The sequence below is a fragment of the Nansenia antarctica genome (genome assembly GCF_963989245.1).
Source record: "Nansenia antarctica genome assembly, chromosome: 4".
Classification (NCBI taxonomy): domain Eukaryota; kingdom Metazoa; phylum Chordata; class Actinopteri; order Argentiniformes; family Microstomatidae; genus Nansenia; species Nansenia antarctica.
Window position 1 is genome coordinate 39,076,254 of NC_137689.1, and position 25,021 is coordinate 39,101,274.

Below are 25,021 nucleotides of genomic sequence, written 5' to 3' on the forward strand. Positions count from 1 at the left end.
GCTTCGAGGAGCACATCCGCGCCCTGGAGAAGGAGGAGAAGCAGAAGACTCTGCTGAGGGAGAGAGACAACTTGTCCGAAGGTGCCGTGGTACTGGTGATCGATCAGTCCCTTCCACGCGCCGCCTGGCAGACAGGCAGAGTGACCAAGGTCCTGCCGGGTCCGGATGGAAGGGTGCGGACGGCCATCGTGGACGTTGGTGGTCGCACTTATACCCGACCTGTGGCACGCCTGATTGAGCTCCCTCAAATTACCAAGGACACTATCACCTCCTACCTCACGCTGCTAGAGCAGCCTAGCCAGTGTGCCTTCTTAGTTAACTGAAACCGAGGGTTTCATTGGGCGGCTGTTGTGAAGGCCCACAGTTTAGTGCCAGTTTAGTTTCCCCAAACCAGCCCTATTTTGCCCCAGTTATTTCCTTTGTTATTTTCTATACTATTTCTGTACGTTTTATGAAGGTGTATGTATTATTATTGTACTGTTTATGTATATGTTTGATGACGTAGTATATCCGGGGTGTGTCCGTGACCCGGATGTTAGGTTCGGTGGTGTATATATAAGAGACGGAAGTAGTCCGCGAGTCAGTGTGTGATGAGAATCAGAACGAGAGAGACCAAACGAGAGAGAGTAACGAGAAGCCAATCTAAGATGGCGGATTCAGCAACACGCACACCGTGCAGCAGCTGAAGACGCCGAGAAAGTGATTATTGAGTGTACCACTGTAGCCCGTTTAGTTGTGTTCCCGTTAGACAGCCTTGCCAGCAGCCGGCTGTTAAACGTTGGACCAAGCGGGACGCCAACTGGACATAATCGTCGCCTCCACGAGCGGACTGCGACCGAACACTGACTCCATCGGAGCTTCGACGCGGACCACCGGACCTGGGCCCTTCACCTCGTTGTGGACCACGAAGACGGCCCTTTCCCTCCGCGTTGCTACGTCACCCCCCCCCTTTCGTCTGCTACCTTCCTCGACGCACATGCCATCCAACCAGGCCTCAACGCGCACCACAGCCCTGGACTATAAGCCTGTTCAGGCCAGAGACTATGAGTGAGTGATTGAGTGTGTGTGTGGCCGGCGGGGAGGGAATGTATATATATGGGGATGTATACAACAGTCATGTAAATAAATGTGTTGTTCATATGTGATACCGTTACCGTGTGTTAGTTGTTTGTATGCTAATGCTAATTCCAAGGCTAATGCTAATGCTAATTCCAAGGCTAATGCTAATGCTAATTCCATGCTAATGCTAATTCCATGCTAAGGCTAACGATAGTAACTGCTAGTCTAACGGTTTGCTGGCGCCCCCTGCCTGTATCCTCCTACACTGCCTGTTTAGCTTAGAGTTAGTTAGATAACCAGCCCCTTCCTAAATTATACAGTCCTTTCAGCTACTCCCTGGTTACAGCGACTTACAATCAATACATTTGAATACTAAGCAAGTGAATCATCAATCCACCAGTCGTAGCAGGAAGAGTAATCCAGCTCAGGCCCGGGGCCATTGATAGAAGGAAAAACCTTCTTCTATCACCTTCTTCTAAACCTAGTTTCTTTTTTTTTTCTTTTTTTTTTTGACACTGGAGAAACAGAGAAACAATACAAGAGTGGGCAATATAAGTTTTTAGGGACACAGTAGAGAGGAAAAGCGGGTGTCTTCAGGAGACACACAGATCTTTGATCTGAACTGGCCTTCATGGAGACCTCTTCTGGCCTTCATGGGGAGCTCACACAGCTCAGCACTGCTATCATAGTTACTATAGCAAAACCCAAAGGCAGGATAGAGAGGCTGAGTAAAGGTTGTCTGGACTCTGTGGAGGAGGGTCATTGTGTCCGAGGAGACGCTGTAGAAGGACAGAGTACCTGCCCTGTGATCCAGGTACACTCCTACTCTGGAGGACTGAGGGCCTGATACTGCAGTCTCAACTCTATTGTGTATGAAACTATAGCTACCATCACTAATGCAGTCAAACCTCCAGGACTTGTCATTGTATCCTAATTCACAGTCACCATCATACTCTGCTCTGCTGATGTTTTTATATGAGACTGCTGTATCAATCCTTCCACTCCTCTCAACCTCCCAGTAACAGCGTCCAGACAGACCCTCTCTACACAGCACCTGATACAGGCCAGAGAATCTCTCTGGATGATCAGGATATGACTGGGCTTGTCTCATCCGTGCCACCTTCCTGTTCCCCTCAGACAGAGAGAGGTGTATGTTTGATGTGTTTGGGTCCAGTGTCACCTGACAGGAATCTGGGAAAAGAGCAGAGAAAGGGAGGGAGGGAGAGAGAGAAAGACAGGGAGAGAGAGAGAGAGAGAGAGAAAAGGAGGGAGAGAGACAGACAGAGAGAAATAGAGAGAGGAGGAAGAGAGCAGGACAGAGAGAGTGATGGAGGGAGAGAGAGAGAGAGGGAGAGAGAAGAGAGTCAGATATGTAGGCTGTCTTTGATGAGTCTCTCCCTCTCTCAGAGCTCTCTAGTTCTATCCCAAGTTTGTGGACAGACACTTGAGGAGAAACACACTCACATTGGAAGAACTGGGCTCTGGTCCTGGGCTCTGGTGGCAGGGAAGCATCCAGTCTCACTACAGACAGGAGGGAGGGAGGGAGAGATGCAGGAAGAAGAGGGATGGAGGGAGAGAGATGGAGGAGAGGGAGCAATGGAGGGAGGGGGAGAGGAACGAGGGACAGAGAGAGGAGGAGAGATTGGGAGAGGAGGGAGAGAGGGAAGGATGGAGAGTGAGGGAGGGATGTAAGGAAGGAGAGAGAGAGGGAGTGAGTGAGGAGAGAGGGATGGAGAAGAGGGAGGAGGGAGAGAGAGGGTGGGAGGGAGGAGGAGGGAGAGTGTTGTCGTCATGAGAGGGAGAGAGAGAGAGAGAGAGAGGGAGGGAGGAGAGAGACATTATTATACTATATGACACATACTGTGTGTAAAGTGATGATTAAGACCAAGGTTATGCTAGGGCTACATTTGATTATGTGGAGGGACTACAGGTACATTTTTAGCCCACCTGTCGTTGAGATCCTGGGCCACTCCCCCTGAAAGACAAAGAATGTTGCTGTGATATAAATGGCAGATTGATAATACATTGTTGTAATGAAACGGTGTATTTCAGAATCAAAACAGCATATGTGTACGGTTTAGGGTTATAACAGTATATGTGTAAGGGTTAGGGTTATAACAGTATGTGTAAGGGTTAGGGTTAGGGTTATAACAATATGTGTAAGGTTTAGGTTATAACAGTATGTGTAAGGTTTAGGGTTAGGGTTATAACAGTATATGTGTAAGGTTTAGGGTTAGGGTTATAACAGTATATGTGTAAGGGTTAGGGTTATAACAGTATATGTGTAACCGGTTGTAACGTTATCATGTTATCATGTTATCATATATCATATATATCATAAATCTAGATATACTTGCAGTATACAGAGTAGACCTGTATCCTACAAAGAGACTTAGATTTAGATTTAGTCATCTAAAAATGAATTAGACCCCTATACTTTCTTTTATTTCTTTTTTTGAAGCTTTTGTGCAGCGGAAGCCGGTAAAGATATGAGCAAGATATAATATGAGCAATTGCCTCTAGAGTGCAGGGTTGCCAGATGGGGTGGGTTACCACCGAATGGGCTACTGGATTTAGCGGTTATGGGCTGGTTAGGCTGTAAATTGTCAATCCCATCTGGCAACCCTGCTAGAGTGATGTAAAAGTCGCATTAAACACTGCTTGACAGTTCAGACGGGGGCGCGTTGCTAAATATCATGTATCCGATATAATACCACCTCTGAACGCGACCCAGGTTGGATTTTAAAAAGTCAGATTTCATGTGACTTGCGCTGTTCTCACGGTCAAGCAGGTCGGATTTGGGTCACATTTCACTGCAGTGTGAACGACGCCCAAAAGTCTGCAAAGTGATCAACTGACAGAGAGGGCAGGGAAGTGGGGCACATAAATACACAACACCAACTCAACACAGATGCACAGCATCAAACACCAATGACCCCAGAACAGGTGCAGCACATAATCAGAGCATAATAGGTGCAGAGTCCCAAGTCGCCATGAGGAGGCGCCAGAGAGTCGCCAGGGAGACCCAACCCATATCACCCTAACCCTAACCCTAACCCTAACCCTAGACCAGTGAATCACCTGAAATGGAACAAAGGTATTGACATGTAACTGGTATTGACATATATATATATAACTGGTATTGGTGCACATTAACCTTTGCATCAAATGAGCAACACTGTTTTTATGATTTGTCATCACAAACAACTGCTAACATGGAATTTGTAACATGTGGAATAAATGGACATTCAGGGAAAATCCACATTTCAAGTGTCTCCCCTTCTTTCTCCATCCTCCCTATCATCCATTCTCAGACAGCTGCCAGGGAGAAAAACTCAAGTCACTTCTACATGTATCAGAGTCACTAATAAGTAGCTCTGGCTCTTACCTGTTGATTGACAGGAGTAATGACCAGTGGGGCTGAGTTTTCACCATCTTCATTAAAGCCAGTGTAGAAGTATGGATAGAGTTTCTCAGTGAAGGCGACGCCAGTGAAGGAGTAGATATGAGACCTGTTGTCCACATCATAGAAGGAGACATGACCCTCCTCATAATCTACAAACACCCCCACCTTCTGGGGCTCCTGACAGAGAGAGAGGTAGACACGGGAGTCAGTGTTAATCTCATACCTCCCATCCTTCACCCGCACAGTCCAGAATCCGTCCTCAAGGCTGTGTGTGACCCCCCCCTTCCTGTTGATTGACTCTTTGACCACTCCTACAATCCACTCAGTCTTGTCCTCCACTTCCACCTCATAATAGAATCTCCCTGAGGAGAAGCCCTCCTTCCCCAGGACACAGGGATCACTATCAAACCTCTCTGGGTTGTCAGGCTCAGAGAGGTCCTGCCACGTGTCTCCATGTCTCACTTGTTTCCCATCTTCAGACAGGATGAGATGGCGATGTGCTGTATCAGGATCCAGAGTCAAGTCCACAGCATGTTGTCTGAACAATTCAAAAAGTATATCCCTCTCTCCAATGACATCATCCCTCTGTCCAATGACATCATCCATCTCTCTAATGACATCATCCCTCTCTCTAATGACATCATCCCTCTCTCTAATGACATCTGTCTTGGATCTGGACAGTTTACGTAGCATGAATATGAGTAAAACTAATCCAAGCACAGTGAGAACTCCCAGAGTGAAGAACACTGCAAAGGCCACTTTCCAGGGGTGTGTGTGGTCAAACAGCTCGTTAGGGACGTGACACTCTGTCTCCAACATCTCATGGGTCTCATTGTGTTGAACTCTACAGATGTACTTGTTGGTGTTTGTCTCCTGTACAATGACATGTCGTTTGAATGTGTAGAGTCCCTCACGGTCCCTGTGTGTCTCTGGAGGTCCAGCAGAGAGAGGGACTCCTTCACTGCCCTGCCACACCATCTCAGGCTCAGGGTGCCAGCCTCTAGATTCACACAGTAGACCCATCCCCCCCTCTCTGTGTCCCTCAATGGAGACCACTGGCTGGGATCCTACAGCTTTAACATAGAGATGAATAGTAGAATCATCATATGAGGTCAGGGACTGAATAAGGCATGTATAAATTCCATCATCAGTAACTTGGACCCTAGACAGTTTCAAGGAGGTGTTGCCTCTCCTCAGTTCCTCTTTAAACAATGATGTCCTTCCCTTGTACGTCCAGATCTGATCTTCATTCTTGTCTCTGCCGTCATAGTAAAGATGGACGCGAGGGTCTGAGAAGCCAGGTCTAACCCATTCCACTCTCATGTCCTCAGCACTGATGCTGGGTTTGAGGTGACAGGGCAGGATGATGTCATCACCAGGCGTAGCATCAACACGTGAGGGACTGTGAACTGTAAACTTCTGAGAGCCTGCTCTCTGTAGGAGAAGCAGGAGAGTCCACAGACACGCTTGTAGAGTCACCATCGTTCCTGGAAGAGACAATCCCAAAGCTGTATGAATCATAGAGACCCTGAACCTCTTACTGGTTCAATACATGGGGCATCTAATAGTTTATGAACCAACGAGACAGACAGACAGTTAAAAAGACAATGTTTAGGTCTGGAGCATATATGATCATTTCTTATACATGTGAAACTTTATCCTGATGTTAAATGTTAAATGTTATCCTATATGGGATCAGAGGAATTTCAATTCAAGAAGTCAAATGAAATTGAAAATCAATGATTGCAATGACGACATTTATGGTCAGTTATTTTTCAACACAATGAAAATGAGAAACAATTGTAATCATTTATTTATTTATTTATTTTTATTCAAATCACTGAATTGAAATCAAATGACCCCAAACCTTGGATCTTAAGCATACGGTTGTCTTTTTCTTGTTTTACTAATTTAGCAAACTTGTATATTTGTCCAGAGAAAGGGTTTCCATTCATAATAAACCATAAGAAAATATGAGAAAACAAAACCAGCTGAAATGTTTATATTTGAGAACTACATAGAGAAACTACCTTGATAAAGCCATCCCAAAATCCACCTGAGCTGAACTGATGTCAGAAAGCTGCGTGTTTGATTCCAGAAGGGTAGGACTGAACTTGTCCAGTGGGTTAGGGTTAGTTAGGTTTAGTTAGTCACTTTGCAGCCTGTCAGGATGCTCTCTGTTGTTCTTCTAAAGAAGGCCCCCAGTATCTTGGCCCTACAGCAGACTTTTCCATCTCAGTATTATCCATAGGTGAAAGTGGGCCGGAACGGTCCGGTGCTGCGTTCCGGCAAGACTTTCTGTGCCGGAACGCCGTTGGGGGAAGAGATGCAGATGCCTGTCAATCAAAATCCGATTGCTGCAGAGTGCAGAAGCAATCACGATTCACGATCCATAATTTCCAACAAGGAAACACATGGTTGACTTTATGTTTCCTTGCGTCTATTTTAATACCTTTGAAAAGGTTAACCCGCTTTACAGTAGACCCGACGCGATGCGACGTGGTTGGGTAGGCAGCACTGGGCACTGAGACAGTCCGACCGGGATTACAGTCGCGCTGTAGGGAAGCATATAGTGGACTTTATTCAAATGTTAATGCAATTTGAGATTGCATTTGTATGTTCCACTTTTGCATGCATTCTTTCAGACAATATTCAAATTCAAATGCAATTCTAATGATTTGCATTTTCATTTTGATTGTGATTTTGATTTTGATTCATGTGATTGCAATTTGTTCCTGTTCGCGGATGACTCGGCTCTGCTGGTCTCTGACAGGGACATATTGCAGGTGGAAAAAGCGCTAAGCACTGAACTGAGTAGAATCTGCATCTGGCTAGCTGACAATAAACTATCAATACACCTAGGTAAAACTGAAACCATCCTATACGGATCCCCATCTAAACTCAGAAAGGCTGTAAATTTCAAAATAAAAGTGGGTAACATTAATATCACAAGAAAAGAGGATATTACATACCTGGGCTCCATCTTAGAGGCAAATCTTTCCGGAGATAAAATGGCAGCAAAAGTAATCAAAAAAGTGAACCATAGAACTAGATTCTTGTACAGGATATCCTCACTTGTCAGTAAAAACACACTGAGGACCCTATCAGGAGCTCTCATTCAATGTCACTTCGACTATGCCGTAACATCATGGTACTATAGAACCACAAAGGCCCAAAAAACAAGACTCCAGACAGCCCAAAATAAACTGGTTAGGCTTTTGCTAGGCCTCAACCCTAGGACACATCTAACCGCTGCTCATTTTTTGAGCCTTGATTGGCTACGAGTAGTTGACAGAGTGCAGCAGCTTGCACTGGGCCTGGTCTTCAAGATACGCTACACCACAAAGACACCCAAGTACCGTATTTTCCGGACTATAAGTCGCACCCGAGTATAAGTCGCAGCAGGCCAAAAATGGGTCATGAAGAGGAAAAAACCACATATAAGTCGCACTGGACTATAAGTCGCATGGTTCAAGGGAACGGGCTTGGCGGAATCAGCGGGGAAAGAAGACCCTGTTGAGCTTGACTCTAGTCTGGCACTGTGAAGAGACATGAGAGGATTTGTAAGCCCAGGAAGGACATAATTCACGTTGAAACTTCTTCTGAAAGGTTAAGGAATACTTGTATTATCGAGTGTAAAGTCCGCTAGCTAGCGCGGGGCTAACAACATGGCGTCGCGGAGGAAAAATGAAACTTTGAACAGCCTCTAAAAGGTAATAAATGACTTTAACATCGTGTATAACGTTCATAATATCGTGTATAACGCTGATAATATAGTGCTTAATGTCCACATTGTCGAGTGTAACGACTATTTATCGTGTATGAGGCCATGACAAAGATAGCTTTGTGAAAACGAAAGTAGTCAGGATGCTACAAACAATGCAACATTGAACAGCCTCTAAAAAGTAATAAATGACTTTAATATCTTGTACAACGTTCATAATAGGATTTGTAAACCCAGGAAGGACATAATTCACGTTAAAACTTTTTCTGAAAGGTTAAGGAATACTTGTATTATCGAGTGTAAAGTCCGCTAGCTAGCGCGTTGCTAGCGGAGGTTATCAACATGGCGTCGCGAGAGAAAAATGAAACTTTGAACAGCCTCTAAAAGGTAATAAATGACTTTAACATCGTGTGTAACGTTCATAATAGCGTGTATACTGTTCGTAATATAGTGCTTAATGTCCACATTGTCGAGTGTAACGACTATTTATCGTGTATGAGGCCATGACAAAGATAGCTTTGTGAAAACGGAAGTAGTGTGGATGACTTGCAGTCTACAAACAATGTAACATTGAACAGTCTCTGAAAGGTAATAAATGACTTTAATATCGTTTCTAACGTCCATAACATTGTGTATAAGGTCCATAACATAATGTTTAATGTCCACATTGTCGTGTTTAATGTCCACATTGTCGAGTATAATGGCTATTCTATCGCGTATGAAGCGCTACCGGAAGTAGCACAATGCTACTCGCGGGTACAACATTGCAACGTTAAACAGCCTCGAAGGAATAAATGACTTTAATATCGTTTCTAACGTCCATAACATTGTGTATAAGGTCCATAACATCATGTTTAATGTCCACATTGTCGTGTTTAATGTCCACATTGTCGAGTATAATGGCTATTCTATCGCGTATGAAGCGCTACCGGAAGTAGCAAAATGCTACTCGCGGGTACAACATTGCAACGTTAAACAGCCTCTGGAAGGAATAAATGACTTTAATATAGTTTCTAACGTCCATAACATTGTGTATAAGGTCCATAACATCATGTTTAATGTCCACATTGTCGTGTTTAATGTCCACATTGTCAAGTATAATGGCTATTCTATCGTGTATGAGGCGCTAGCGGAAGTTACTCCTTGGTTCATGTCAGTCAGAGATTACCGTATGTCAGTTCATGTCAGTCAGAGATTATGAATTATTGATATATAAGTCGCACCTGACTATGAGTCGCAGGACCAGCCAAAGTATGAAAAAAACCGCGACTTATAGTCCGGAAAATACGGTACCTGTCAACATACTTCCAAAAAGTGAACAACGTCCACACATACAATACCAGAGGAAGCTCCACGAACCACGTTCAACCGCGTTGCACCACAAACAAGGGGTTAAACTCGTTTGCAAACTATGCAGTAAAAATGTGGAACGCCCTTCCTATAATCTTAAAGGAGTGCAAAACACTGTCCACCTTCAAAACCACTCTCAAAAAACATTTACAGGAGGCTGCAATCCGTAACTGGACCCCCTAAATCAAAAATCAGATTAAAAGACCCGAACTACCCACTGTACATACTTTGTGTTTTGTCCCCCGCCCCCACCTGTGGTGTATGTCCCCACCTGTCCTACCCGCTGTACATACCTAATGTTTTGTTATATTGTTCTTCCCATGATGGATGTATGTTTATCTTGTAGATAGTACTAGTTATTTGTCTGTATTATCTTGTAGATAGTACTAGTTTTTTTTGTCTGTCTTACATGTAACGATGAATTGAGAATCAAGGACCCCAATTGAAATAAGCCAGTGGCTTTCTTGGGTTTTTATCCTGTTAGTTGACCTTGTATGTAATATGTACTTTCATGTACCTACTCCTGCAAATCTTCTAATAAAGTTTTCAATCAAATCAATCAATCAATTTTCATGTACCTGATGTGCACATTCGCTGTCAATATTAAAATGATAATGCAAAGCCATTTGACAAAGTCATGCGCTGCTTTGTAGCTGACAAAATTCAAAAGTTCATTCTAATGTGAAAATGACTATGCAATCCCAAAATAGCATATTCATTTGCCACTTTTGCCTGCGTTATTTGAGTCAATATTCAAATTGTAATGCAATAATGTGATACGCAATTGCATTTACATGTTCTAGTAAACACATCCGCTTTGTAGCTGACAAAATTCAAATGTTCATTCTAATGTGAAAATTACTATGCAATCCCAAAATAGCATATTCATTTGCCACTTTTGCCTGCGTTATTTGAGTCAATATTCAAATTGTAATGCAATAATGTGATTAGCAATTGCATTTATATGTTCTAGGAAACACATCCGCTCATTAGAATTGCATTTGAATTTGAATATTGTCTGAAAGAATGCATGCAAAAGTGGAACATGCAAATGCAATCTCAAATTGCATTAACATTTGAATTTAGTCCACTATATGCTTCCATAAGCAAGCCGTGTTGCCAGATTGGGCTACTTTTGGTCACACTGGACGGGTGGATTCGGCAGCTTTTAGACTGGTTGGGCTGGAAATTGTCAATTCCATCTGGCAACCCTGGTAGCAAAATATGTGCATACGTATCTGGTAGCCTACTGGTACTTTCAAATCGCATCGTATTATTATTATTATTATTAATAATAATAATTACAATTTACAATACAAATACAACAATTGGGGGTCCCTCAAAGAAAATGTGGGCGCACTGCGCACGCACAACATCAACCTCCAAGGCTTGATTCTGACCCAGGAAAAACCCTGGTATGTACTGTATAACATGATAGCCATCTATGCACTGTATATAAGATGATGACCAAGGGTCTTTCTGCTGCTGACCAAGGAGTTGAGTTCACTTGATGAGGCCCAATTTTGTTTTAGACTCTGTAGGCTACTGTATTTGTTTATTAAGACATAAGATATATTGGGCCCTATTATGCACTTCATAAGTCTTAAGCAATAAGACGAGGCGGTAGATCTAAACGTAAGACGTGGAGGCGTGGTCAAGGCCACTTTGCTATTATGCGTGCGGTAGTGGGCGCCTAAAACCCGGCGCTAAGCAAAGAAATTAGTCATGGGTGTGTTTTGGGCGTCTTCTCAATCAACCCAATCAGCGTGCCAGGTGCCATTCCCTTTAAGAACCCGCTGCGTTGAGTCATTAGCGCTATGCTATTATAGAAGTCCTAAGAAGGAGGTCAGCGCGCTTCTCTGCCTCTCCCTTCTGAAATAAAGCATTTATACTGTGACCGTAATTGATGTCTTGCCGTGGAGCCACGTGCGTGTTCATGTGTGCCCACATGCATGCGCAAACCGCGGAGGCGCGCTCGTGTTTCAAAACGTGCATGAAGTCTAAACTTAAGAACTTTTCAAACCACTTCTTAGCGCTAGGAGCAAAGTCAGATCTCATAATAGCAGGGGCGCCTAGTGCACTTCATTAACATATGAACACTCCCACAATGAGTAATATATGCACGGGAGTATTACGTCTTATGTGTGGGCGCCTATCGACACCGGCATAATAGCAGTAGCGCGTATGAAGCGCATAATAAGGGTGGCGGTAGGTCTTAACCTGGCGGTGCGTCTTAATTAAGACTTAAGACGGCAAGTTAAGAAGTGCATAATAGGGCCCATTATCTGAATTTCTCTTGTTTTATCAAATGTTCCAATTATTTTCATTTCTTGTGCTGGTTTAAGATTGCAGGAAACTAGCACAAATAATTGTGTGGGAGAGAGGGGCCGCCACTACCAAAACGTGCACAGTTTTGGGTCGCTCCACCACCAAAAACTCTCACTCCAAACATTTGGTGAAACATGGCAGCCCTAAAGTGTTTCTAATTTCGACACCAACACCACGATGTGTGTGTTCAGGGATGCATGAAGCTGGGGGCAGAAGGAGAACAATATGAAACGATGAAGGTTGGGGTAGTAGCCTATAGTTCCTGTAAGAAACTCAAACCACTTTCACCCCTGTAATTTAGAACACCCCCCCCCCCCCCCCCCCCCCGATGTCTGTGTTTTGTGTGGCTCATTCAGACAGGATAAGTGATGTCTGTGTTTTACTGGAATCTACGGACATTCCCCTGGACATCATGTCATGGCTCTGTGTAATATTCACTTCATGTACAGCAACAGGCATTGGTTAGTTCTCATTGGTTAGTTCTCATTGGTTAGTTCTCATTGGTTAGTTCTCATTGGTTAGTTCTCATTGGTTAGTTCTCATTGGTTAGTTCTCGAACACGCTGCAAAAAAAAGGGCCGGAGAAAACAAACTCACCCCAAATCACCTACATGCAGTGGTGTAGTCTAGTTTTTTCTAGAGGGTATATTGTGATTTTCCCCTCCCAGCCTCATATCGTTCATTTCGGAACGGCATAAAAATCTGCGCGCCTGTCTAACGTTATATATCTAACATTACATGTTATAAGGCTGATCTGTGCATGATAGTGCTGCATTTTGACATATTTCATGTCGAATTTCCCCCCGTTGATGGTATAAGACGCTATAGTCAGTCCCAATGGTCCAACATTCATGTGCTTCGTAACACAGACGGGGTGAATTTTATGAATGAAAGTGAAAGTTCTGTCACAAAACGCTGTTAAGGCTCGTAATAGAACCTTAGGTTACTTTCTAATTCGAATAAAACGTCTCTCTAAATGCAGGTAATGTTTTTATTAAAGCTTAAAAAGGGTTAGTATAACAACTTAATCAGACAGATAATATAATAACAATAATTAAAAATCATAAAATAAAAATCAAGCTTACCACTCTCCCTGCTCTGCCTGAACTAATGCTAGGCTACATTTAGAGAGGCCAAAAACAGCACACAGCTACTTCCTCAGAGTAACAACCCTGTGCTGCCAGCCGAGTTTCACTTCCCCTTACAAGTAAAGCGGTTTCTCAATCTTCAGTTTGGCTTAAAACGGAAAGATAACAGAGAGAATCGACTCCGAAGACTACATAACTAACTTAACTTTGGTTTGTTAAAGACATTCTGGTTCCAAGGTTTCAACACGTTCTCTTCCGAATGGAAGTGCCTGTTGAGATGCCTCTGACATCCATTTTTAGGTCTTTTGGCTAGAACAATAGAATTCACTCTTTAGCTAGACCCATATTTGGGCCTTCCTCTATTCTCTTCCGGAAACCTAGAGTGTTAGCCTAGCTCTTAGTTAAGCATTTAGGGGAACTTCCTTGTTGTTGTCCTCAACTAACCTCAGCTGAACAACTGTGTCCTCTGGGAGATGACATCACCATATTCAAGCACTGGCATGAAGGTTGATTGGACAATCTGCTTTCTGCTGTTCAGGGAAAGTGATCTATGATCTAAGATCTATTCCTTTACAGTTTTTCTCAATTGCTTTGGTGCATTTCTCTGATCAGAATTAAAATTCTCATAACTGTTAGTTCAACCTCCACAACATTTAGTCATTTGTGCACATCATAGTAGCAGTTTCTCATTCCTGCCAACAAATTGCAAATGCTTTTGGACATGCATCAATTGCTTTCATACAATTCTCTGCTGTTTTACAACTTTATCATTTGCTTATGTCATGTCAGTCAAAATGAACTATACTTATGAATGCTGAACAGTCATTCCCTATAAAACTAATAGTCCTCATTTCATTGCTTGAGTCATTACATACACACATGTTGAAGAAGTTGTCAAAATCTGTCAAGCAAATTGTATACATTTCTTTATCATTTTTTCCTGAAAAAACTATTTGTGGGGAACATGGCGCGTTCTGGCCTGCAGAGGGAGCTAGACTGCCATTGGAGGGGAATGATGGGCTGATTACGGACAGGTGTCAGTGATCAGACTCATTGTCCCACTGGTCTATTTAACCTGTGTGTGTTTGTTCCCTCGGGAGATGAGTAGGGCAGGAAGTACCTGCCACACGGAGACACGGGGAGACCGAGAGAGAGAGCCGCGGCGAGGACGCACGAGACCCCGAAAGGGGGTGAGGTGCAGGGAGCCGGGCGGACGGAGCGGGTCCCGAAAGGGAGGACTAGCGGGGCGAGAGCGAGGGCTCTGCCAGGAGCGGAATAGCGGGGCGAGAGCGAGGGCTCTGCCAGCAGCGGACGGAGCGGGTCCCGAAAGGGAGGACTAGCGGGGCGAGAGCGAGGGCTCTGCCAGGAGCGGAATAGCGGGGCGAGAGCGAGGGCTCTGCCAGCAGCGGACGGAGCGGGTCCCGAAAGGGAGGACTAGCGGGGCGGGAGCGAGGGCTCTGCCAGGAGCGGAATAGCGGGGCGAGAGCGAGGGCTCTGCCAGCAGCGGACGGAGCGGGTCCCGAAAGGGAGAACAGCGGGGGGGAAAAGACTCGCTCAGCACGTCAGTGACGGTGCTGAGCTGTGCAACTGTTAAATAAAAGCCTATTCTACAACTGTTCCTCTGTGTCGACCTCCCTCTGTGCCTAGAGACTGCTACATCTGGCGCCCAACGTGGGGGGGGTCGGCACACACGCCCAGAGGACCATGGACTCATCGGTCCAGGTGGTGACGCACCTGGCCCGAATGCTACAGGCGCAGGAGGTGATGGCAGCGGAGTTGATGCGGGGACAGGCGTAGCAGCGGGCCATGCTCCGCGAGCTACTGGACCGCACCGAGCCACCCGGGGGAGGTCCCCGGGTTCGGTCCCAGAGGATGGGGGTGTGGGACGAGCCGGAGGCCGTTCTCGACCCCTTCCCCGACAACCACCTGCCCCGACCGCAGGTTCCAGCCCCGGGCCCAGCACCGGGCCCGCGCCCTACCCCGACCCCGGCTCCGCGCCAACGGGCCGGCGGGGCGCGGCCTGGGGTACGGCCTGCGGTGGAGCCGCGGCGGGAGCCACCAACGCCTGCCCGGAGGACGGGGCGGGACACCGGGGGGAGGAACACACACGGGGGGCCAACCTCCACCCCACAGATGGCCCCACGAGCGGTAGAGGAGGGATGCTGGCGATGCGGACAGCCTGGCCACCTCCGCCGGGAATGCCCCGAGATGGAGGTGGGTCAGGTAATCCGCGTCGTCGGCAGTCCGACCCCTCCCCCGCGTCCAGGACAGGCGTTTTACATCCCAGTAAGGGTACAGCGTGAGACGCACCAGGCGCTGTTGGATTCTGGCGCCCAACAGACCATGATCCACCAGCGCCTGGTTCGACCCGGGGCATTGTTAGAGGCATCGCGGGTTGGGATACTGTGTATACATGGGGATTGTCACCAGTATCCGGTGGTCCCCATCGAAATTCGTTATGGGGGGAAAAAATATAGTGTCAAGGCGGCGGTTAGTCCGAGCCTCATGCACCCCCTAGTTTTGGGGTCAGATTGGGCTGGGTTTCCGCAGGTATTAGGGGAAACCACGGGGGTGCGTGCACGACCGACAGGGAAATGTGAGGCGTGCGCAGTGCTCTGCGCTGATGCGAGGGCGTCCGACGCTGCCGAGGAGCCGGAGGAGGCGGTGGGTCCGGCACCCGCAGATCCGCCGCCTGCGTTCCCTCCAGTAGCCGACTTCCCCCTCGAGCAGTCTCGCGACGCCACTCTACGCTCCGCCTATGACCAGGTGATCAGTATTGATGGTGTGCTGGTACGGCCAGACGCTGTGCGCGCCCACCCGTATTTTGTATTGATTAGGGACAGACTGTATAGAGTGAGTCGTGACACTCGCAGGGACGAGGAAACGACCCAGTTGTTGGTACCTAGGAGCCGCCGGAAAGCTATATTTCAGGCGGCGCATTATAACCCTATGGCGGGCCACTTAGGATACGACAAAACACTCAATCGGATAATGGCTCGATTTTATTGGCCGGGGATTCGGGCAGAGGTGCATCTGTGGTGTGCATCCTGCCGCGAGTGCCAATTAGTCAATCCCCCGGCCGTGCCCAGGGCACCGTTGTGCCCCCTTCCCCTGGTAGAGGCACCATTCGACCGGATTGGGATGGATATAATCGGGCCATTTGAACGTTGCTCACAGGGCTATCGGTTCGTGTTAGTCCTCATAGACTACGCGACTCGATACCCCGAGGCAATACCGCTTCGTACTATCTCTGCAAAGAGTGTAGCACAGGCGTTATTCCAGGTCATCTCCCGGGTGGGGATCCCGAAAGAGATCCTCACCGACCAAGGCACTAACTTTATGTCACGAACACTTAGGGAACTTTACGGGTTGTTAGACATTAAGGCGGTCCGAACGAGCGTGTACCACCCAGCTACCGACGGGCTGTGTGAGCGGTTCAATCGGACGCTTAAGTCAATGATCCGTAAGTTCATTCACGAAGATAGTCGTAATTGGCATAAGTGGTTAGACCCTCTGTTGTTCGCAGTGCGGGAAGTACCCCAGGCTTCCACGGGGTTTTCCCCCTTTGAGCTCCTATACGGGCACAAGCCACGGGGCGTCCTAGACCTGATTAAAGAAAGCTGGAAGGAAGGGTCTAGTGACAGTAAGAATGAAATACAATACGTCCTGGACCTACGAGCAAAGCTCCACGCACTGGGGGTTATGTCACGGGAGCATTTGCTCGAGGCCCAGGAGCGTCAGAAACGGCTGTACGACAGAGGGACTAGACTACGCAATTTCGCACCGGGAGACAAAGTCCTCGTATTACTGCCCACGTCTAGCTCTAAATTACTCGCCAAGTGGCAAGGGCCGTTCGTGGTCACACGGCGAATTGGGGATGTAGACTATGAGGTAGTGCGGTCGGATAGAGGGGATTGCACGCAAATATACCACATTAACCTATTAAAAAAATGGAACGACGTGGTCCCTGTTTCCCTGGTGACGCTACTTCCCGAGCAGGATGAGTTCGGGCCGGAGGTCCCAAAAATGAGTACTAGCGCCCCGGCCTGCGTAGGCGACCATCTCTCGGCGAACCAGCGGGCGGACGTTGATCGATTGCAACATAGGTTCGCAGATGTGTTCTCCCCTATACCCGGTCGTACTCGCCTCATAGAGCATCAGATAGTTACGCCACCGGGGGTTACGGTACGTACGCGGCCATACAGGCTGCCGGCTCACAAACGAGACGTGGTGAGCCGGGAATTAGACTCTATGCTAAAACTGGGCGTGGTCGAGGAGTCGCATAGCGACTGGTGCAGCCCCATCGTGCTGGTGACAAAGCGCGATGGGTCTGTACGGTTCTGTGTGGACTATAGACGGGTGAACGCGGTGTCTAAATTCGATGCCTACCCTATGCCCCGGGTCGACGAGCTCCTGGACCGGCTTGGCACGGCTAAATATTACACAACATTGGATTGCACGAAGGGGTACTGGCAGATACCATTATCGTCGGTAGCCCGGGAAAAAACGGCATTCTCTACCCCGCGGGGGTTATTCCAGTTCACCGCGCTTCCGTTCGGGTTGTTTGGGGCCCCGGCCACGTTTCAGCGGCTGATGGACCGTATTCTGCGGCCGCACTCTGCGTATGCTGCGGCGTACGTAGATGACATTGTCGTCTATGCGGACACCTGGCCGCAGCATATGCAGAGGGTGGCTGCGGTACTACAGTCGCTGAGGCAGGCGGGGCTGACGGCGAACCCGGCGAAGTGCGTGATCGGGCGGGGGGAGATCCGGTATCAGGGGTACATCCTGGGCGGTGGGGAGGTGCGACCGCAGGTGGCCAAAACCACTGCGATCGCCGCCGCCCCGCGGCCCAGGACCCGGAAGGACGTGAGGCGGTTCCTGGGACTGGCCAGCTACTACCGGCAGTTTGTGCCGGGGTTCTCGGAGCTGGACAGCCCCCTTACCGACCTCACCCGGAAGGGGGCCCCGGATCCGGTCCAATGGAGTGAGCGGTGCCAAGTAGCGTTCGATGGGATTAAGAACGCCCTCTGTGGGGAGACAGTCTTGTATGCTCCTAACTTTAACATTCCTTTTTCTCTGCAGACAGACGCGTCGGATAGAGGGCTGGGGGCGGTGCTGACCCAGCAGGTGGAGGGATTCGACCGTCCGGTGCTGTACCTGAGCCGAAAGCTGTCGGAGCGGGAGGGCAGGTACAGCACGGTGGAGAAGGAGTGTCTGGCCATTCGGTGGGCGGTCGGCGCCCTCCGGTACTACCTGCTGGGGCGCTCGTTCACCCTCTACTCCGACCATGCTCCCCTACAGTGGCTCCACCGCATGAAGGACACCAACGCGAGGATCACCCGGTGGTACCTCGCGTTGCAGCCCTTCAACTTCACGGTGGTTCACAGGCCGGGGACGCAGATGGTCGTGGCCGACTTCCTCTCCCGTGATGGGGGGGGGGAGTAGGCTATCGGCCGGTTGTATCCCCGGCCTCGAAACTGGGGGTGGGGATGTGTGGGGAACATGGCGCGTTCTGGCCTGCAGAGGGAGCTAGACTGCCATTGGAGGGGAATGATGGGCTGATTACGGACAGGTGTCAGTGATCAGACTCATTGTCCCACTGGTCTATTTAACCTGTGTGTGTTTGTTCCCTCGGGAGATGAGTAGGGCAGGAAGTACCTGCCACACGGAGACACGGGGAGACCGAGAGAGAGAGAGCCGCGGCGAGGACGCACGAGACCCCGAAAGGGGGTGAGGTGCAGGGAGCCGGGCGGACGGAGCGGGTCCCGAAAGGGAGGACTAGCGGGGCGAGAGCGAGGGCTCTGCCAGGAGCGGAATAGCGGGGCGAGAGCGAGGGCTCTGCCAGCAGCGGACGGAGCGGGTCCCGAAAGGGAGGACTAGCGGGGCGAGAGCGAGGGCTCTGCCAGGAGCGGAATAGCGGGGCGAGAGCGAGGGCTCTGCCAGCAGCGGACGGAGCGGGTCCCGAAAGGGAGGACTAGCGGGGCGGGAGCGAGGGCTCTGCCAGAAGCGGAATAGCGGGGCGAGAGCGAGGGCTCTGCCAGCAGCGGACGGAGCGGGTCCCGAAAGGGAGAACAGCGGGGGGGAAAAGACTCGCTCAGCACGTCAGTGACGGTGCTGAGCTGTGCAACTGTTAAATAAAAGCCTATTCTACAACTGTTCCTCTGTGTCGACCTCCCTCTGTGCCTAGAGACTGCTACACTATTTATCTTGGGTGAACCTCAGCTTTCACTGATGAGGAGTGTGTGAAGCATTAATTGTAACCACTTCTCCACAGTCACTCAGAGCTGAATCCCATGAACCCTCAATTGGCAAGCATAATACAGTTTTTCTCAGTCGCTTTGGTGCATTTCTCACATCACTATTAACATTTGCACCACAGTTAGTGCATTTCTCAGAACAATTAGTACAAACTGCAAAACCTAGGTGTTAACCTGCAAAAGCGTGTCACTTGCTCAAAATGGATAGTTCATTCCTCAAAAGCAAGTATTCATGTCAATGAAAGTGTCAGTGTCATCAAAATGAAAAGTCCTGACACCATTGTTTATGAACAAGATAGTCAAATGGCTTTGTCATGTTTTCATTATGACAGTTCACTCTGTAAGTGTTTTCCAATGCAAAAAAGTCCGATCTTGGTGACACTACCTGAAAATGCTCAAGACAGTACTATACACTATTTGCACAGCCATTTGAAATCTACAGTGGGTTACACATTACTGTATTTAGTGAGGTAAATGAGTACAAGACACTGAATAGTTATGTTTCACATTTTAACTGCATATGCTCTTTGCAATTCTAATTTGTTCACAGCATTGTGCAAAAGAAAAATACAAACTTATTTACCACAAACATAAGAAATACCCTTTGGGTAGAGCTGTGCACAACTGTAAACAATATTGCAGTACATATTGGAACTGAATTGGAACATACAACATGCACAGTACTGTAAATCATTCATTCACATCCAGACGTTCCTGTCTGTCTGGCCAAATATTTTCATCGACATCACAGCGAATATCATCCCTGACAATGCAGTGAGGAAAGTATCTCCTTGAGTGGCGAATCCACCCTCTGCAGGGCTGTGCTGTGATGTCATCACATGCTGCATCCATGGCCGCTAGCAAGGCCATTTGGGTATGTGGATGCCGGTCATATACCTTCCACCTCCAGGGAGAGAAAAACACCTCTATTGGATTCAGGAATGGGGAGTAGGGAGGGAGATATTCCACCAGCATCCTTTCATGTGCTGCAAACCACTGTCTGACCAGATCTGAGTGGTGAAAATGCACATTATCCCATACAACAACATACTTGTTCAGATGGTCTCCATTCAGACCCCTCTCATTCTCAGGGATTATGTCCCTGTAAAGAATGTCTAAAAAAGTCAGCAGATGTTGTGTGTTGTATGGACCAAGACAGGGTATATGGGTGAGGACGCCGTTTTCTGAGATGGCTGCACACATTGTAATATTCCCTCCTCGTTGGCCTGGGACATCAATGGTTGCTCTCTGTCCAATGCGATTTCTTCCACGCCTTCTACCTTTTGCCAGATTGAAACTCACCTCATCAACGTATATGAATGTGTGCAGCGGTTCCCTGGCCTTCACCTCCAGTACATGCTTTATCCCAGAATAGAGAGAGAGAAAAAAACTATTACTGGAAAACTTGCATTTTGGACAACATATTGTACAGTATGAATTGTAATGTAAGTGTACTGCATGGCACTACACAAAGTAACCAGTTTACAGTACTGGACATTAGAGTATGCATAGAACACATACATGTTTTACCTGTACATACTGGTGACGGATATCCTTCACTCTGTCGCTGTTCCGTTCAAATGGCACATTGTACAATTGTTTCATGCGCATTTCATTTCTCTTGAGCACTCTGTCAATTGTAGCGATTGAAACAGATTCAATATTCCCAAAGATATTGTCATCCTCTATAACAGCGCTTTGTATCTCTCTCAGTCCTGCAGAGGGTGGATTCGCCACTCAAGGAGATGCTTTCCTCGCTGCATTGCCAGGGATGATATTCGCTGTGATGTCCATGAAAATATGTGGCCAGACAGACAGGAACGTCTGGATGTGAATGAATGATTTACAGTACTGTGTATGTTGTATGTTCCAATTCAGTTCCAATATGTACTGCAATATTGTTTACAGTTTTGCACAGCTCTACCCAAAGGGTGTTTCTTATGTTTGTTGTAAATAAGTTTGTATTTTTCTTTTGCACAATGCTGTGAACAAATTAGAATTGCAAAGAGCATATGCAGTAAAAATGTGAAATATACGTATTCAGTGTCTTGTACTAATTTACCTCACTAAATACAGTAATGTGTAACCCACTGTAGATTTCAAATGGCTGTGCAAATAGTGTATAGTACTGTCTTGAGCATTTCCAGGTAGTGTCACCAAGATCTGACTTTTTTGCATTGGAAAACACTTACAGAGTGAACTGTCATAATGAAAACATGACGAAGCCATTTGACTATCTTGTTCATAAACAACTTTTCATTTTGATGACATTGACACTTTCATTGACATGAATACTTGCTTTTGAGGAATGAACTATCCATTTTGAGCAAGTGACACGCTTTTGCAGTTTATCAACTAGGTTTTGCAGTTTGTACTAACCCTAAACCTTACACATATGCTGTTTTGATTCTTTGATTTCATTACAATGTATTATCAATCTGCCATTTATATCACAGCAACATTCTTTGACTTTCAGGGGGAGTGGCCCAGGATCTCAACGACAGGTGGGCTAAAAATGTACCTGTAGTCCCTTCACATAATCAAATGTAGCCCTAGCATAACCTTGGTCTTCATCATCACTTTACACACAGTATGTATCATATAGTATAATAATGTCTCTCTCCTCCCTCCCTCTCTCTTTCTCCCTCGCATGATGACAACACTCTCCCTCCTCCTCCCTCCCACCCTCTCTCTCTCTCCCGGCAACACTCTCCCTCCTCCCTCTTCTCCATCCCTCTATCCTCACTCACTCCCTCTCTCTCTCCCTCCCTACATCCCTCCCTCCCTCTCTCTCCATCCTTCCCTCTCTCCCTCCTCTCCCAATCTCTCCCCCTCTCTCTCTCCCTCGTTCCTCTCCCCTTCCCTCTCCTCCTCTCTGTCCCTCCATCCCTCTTCTTCCTGCATCTCTCCCTCCCTCCCTCCTGTCTGTAGTGAGAGTGGATGCTTCCCTGCCACCAGAGCCCAGGACCAGAGTCCAGTTCTTCCAATGTGAGTGTGTTTATCCTAACGTTTCTGTCCACAAACTTGGGATAGAACTAGAGAGCTCTAAGAGAGGGAGAGACTCATCAAAGACAGCCTACTGTAGTTTTACGACAGTTGGGATTTTACTACAGTGCCGTATTACGTTTTGTGTTAGACACGTTTGTTGAATAAATGGAGTACCAGCTCCGATTAGAAGCTCTGCGTTCAGGCTCCGTTATTGAACATAACATTGGCGACGAGGATGGCTGATTGTTCTCTACCAACACCCCCTCCTTTCCTAGCAGTCCCGGCAGAACCACCGATTCCGTGGGGCCGCTGGATTTCCTCTTTCGAAACATACATCCTAGCTGCCGGCTTGGAGGACGTATCAGACAAGAGGAAATATGCGCTGCTGCGGCACTGCCTGGGAGCGGAGGGTCAGCGCGTGTTTGAAACTCTCGGCACTGCGGCGAGATACACAGACGCTGTGGAACTACTGAAGCAACACTTCGCCCCTCCACAAAGCGCTCTTCTCCGCCGCGTCATATTCAGACGAAGACACCAACGTACAGGTGAGACAGTGACACAGTATGTGGCTGATCTGCGGGGTTTGGCGAGCTTATGCAAGTTCGGGACATTACAGAACGAAATGATAAGAGACCAACTCATCTTACACACGAACTGTGACAAGATTAGGGAAAAACAGTTACTGGAAAATGATGAACTTACATTATCAGCAGCTCTGAACATGGCGGCCCAGGTTGAAACAGCTTTGGAATGTGCAGTTAGTTTTTCAGCCTCTCCCAGCTCACCGGCAGAGGGCGCGCACAGCCTACAGGTGCCCCTCCTCCACGTGAGTGCAGCCAGCGGCGGGGAGAGCGTTTTACTGGCCTCTCGGTCACGCGACCAGCCACACCAGCCTTGTGGGAATTGCGGCTCTTCTGCACACAATTCAAGAGCTCAGACATGCCCAGCCCGTGGTAAAACCTGCTCCAACTGCGGGAGACTAAACCACTTTCACAAGGTCTGCAGGTCTGCCCCAGCTAGAGCTTCCCAGTCACCTACCACAGTCATCCATAATGTCAGCTCAGGACGAGCGCCATTCAAAACATGCTCGTTGATGGTTGGTGATGTCACTCTGCCGCTCCTCCTAGACACTGGAGCCACAGTGTCCCTTGTGAACTTGACGACCTATACACAGTTCTTCTCCCATGTGCCCCTGGGGTTGCCCTCCACCACCCTGCGTGGCTATGCCAACTCTGAGATTGACATTGTGGGCTCTTTTCAGCTGCCTGTGAAGTACGGGGAGAGGACACTGCCGGCTTTCAGGTTCAACGTTGCACGCCACGGGACCAACCTGTTAGGCCTCGACCTGTTCAACGTCCTCGGTTTCACCCTGCTAGACACAGCTGGCTCAGAGATTCACACTGAGGACAGACCACCAGGCCCTCATCACCCTCCTGGCCACGTCTGGCACCGGTCACAAGCCACTCCGCCTCCACCGCTGGGCCGAAAGCCTGCAGCAGTACAACTATCGGCTACAGTTCACGCCAGGACGAGACAACGTGGTAGCCGACTTGCTATCACGCTCAATCCCCAGCCCACCCACAGCCCCAACCTTGAACCCCGGACTGGACCAGGCTGAGCATGACCTCGTCCAGCTCCTCCACACACCCCTTCAGGAGACGGTGTCGCTGAAAGAGCTCCGGGATGCCTCAGCCGATGACCCCACCCTCTCTACACTCTCAACCTACATCACGCAGGGGTGGCCGGCAAGAGTACCTGACGAGCTACTCACTTACTCCAGGATCAGGGAGGAGTTGTCGGTTTGGAATGACACCTGTGTCGCTCGCGGGTTCTGCACTGTGGTCCCAGGTGTCCTTTGGGCGCGTATCCTTGCTATGGCGCACGAGGGTCACCTGGGCATAGTCAGGCTCAAACAGCGCTGTCGTGATGTTGTGTGGTGGCCAGGCATCGACAGGGAACTCGAAACCCTGGTCAAGGATTGCACTGCCTGTCTCCTTAGTGGTAAGACCAGGGCTCCAGCTCCACCCCCGCCCATGCAGCCGTTGGACTGGCCATCTCAACCCTGGGAGCACCTGCAACTGGATATCTGCGGCGAGCTGCATGGGGTACCACATCACCAGCGTTTTCTCGTTGTGACCTACGACCTCCACTCTAAGTGGCCAGAGGTGACACCTGTGGGCTCGGTCACAGCAAAGGTGCTGATCGACATTCTCGACGCTCTGTTTGCACGTTGGGGCCTGCCCAAGAGGATCACGACTGACAACGGTCCTCAAATGATTTCCCATGAACTGTCCTCCTATCTAGTGGGTAAAGGGATCCACCACATCCGCACAGCGTTCTACCACCCTGCTGCGAACGGGGGGGTGGAACGGCTGAACCAAACACTGAAAAATGGCATCAGGGCCCACCTGGCACAAGGGTGCACGCTCACCACCAGCCTCCTCCAGACGCTGTTGCATTATCGGGCCACGCGACACGCCACTACAGGAGTCTCCCCAGCCTCCCTCATGCTGGGGCGGGAGCTCCAGCTGCCTCTCGATAGGCTCCGCCCTACACTAGCTCAGCCCCCGGTCCATCCAGTTCAAGCCACAGTCACCAAACACCAGCGCTTGATGAAGGATCGTTTCGACAGGGCCAGACGTGCTAGGCCACCTGTCATTGCTGTGTCAGACTGGGTCAGGATCCGACGACCTCATCGGGACAACAAACTCCAGTTGTTTTGGTCTGACCCTGTCCAGGTCAGCAAACAGCTTGGCCCGGCCTCGTTTAGGCTCGCCGACGGCACTGGCAGCTGGCATGCTACCCGCCTGCGTAAGGTG

General features: G+C 48.4%; 1 protein-coding gene across 1 annotated transcript; it reads right to left on the reverse strand.

Annotated features, from left to right (window-relative positions):
- Positions 1–2,235: 2,235 nt before the first annotated feature.
- LOC308155990 (butyrophilin subfamily 2 member A1-like) lies at positions 2,236–17,437 on the reverse strand (the record flags this gene model as incomplete). Its single annotated transcript, XM_080529353.1, has 4 exons — positions 2,236–2,250; positions 4,448–5,899; positions 14,649–15,019; positions 17,425–17,437. 4 exons carry the CDS (start codon positions 17,435–17,437, stop codon positions 2,236–2,238), a joined length of 1,851 nt encoding a protein of 616 aa, XP_080385479.1.
- Positions 17,438–25,021: the final 7,584 nt, after the last annotated feature.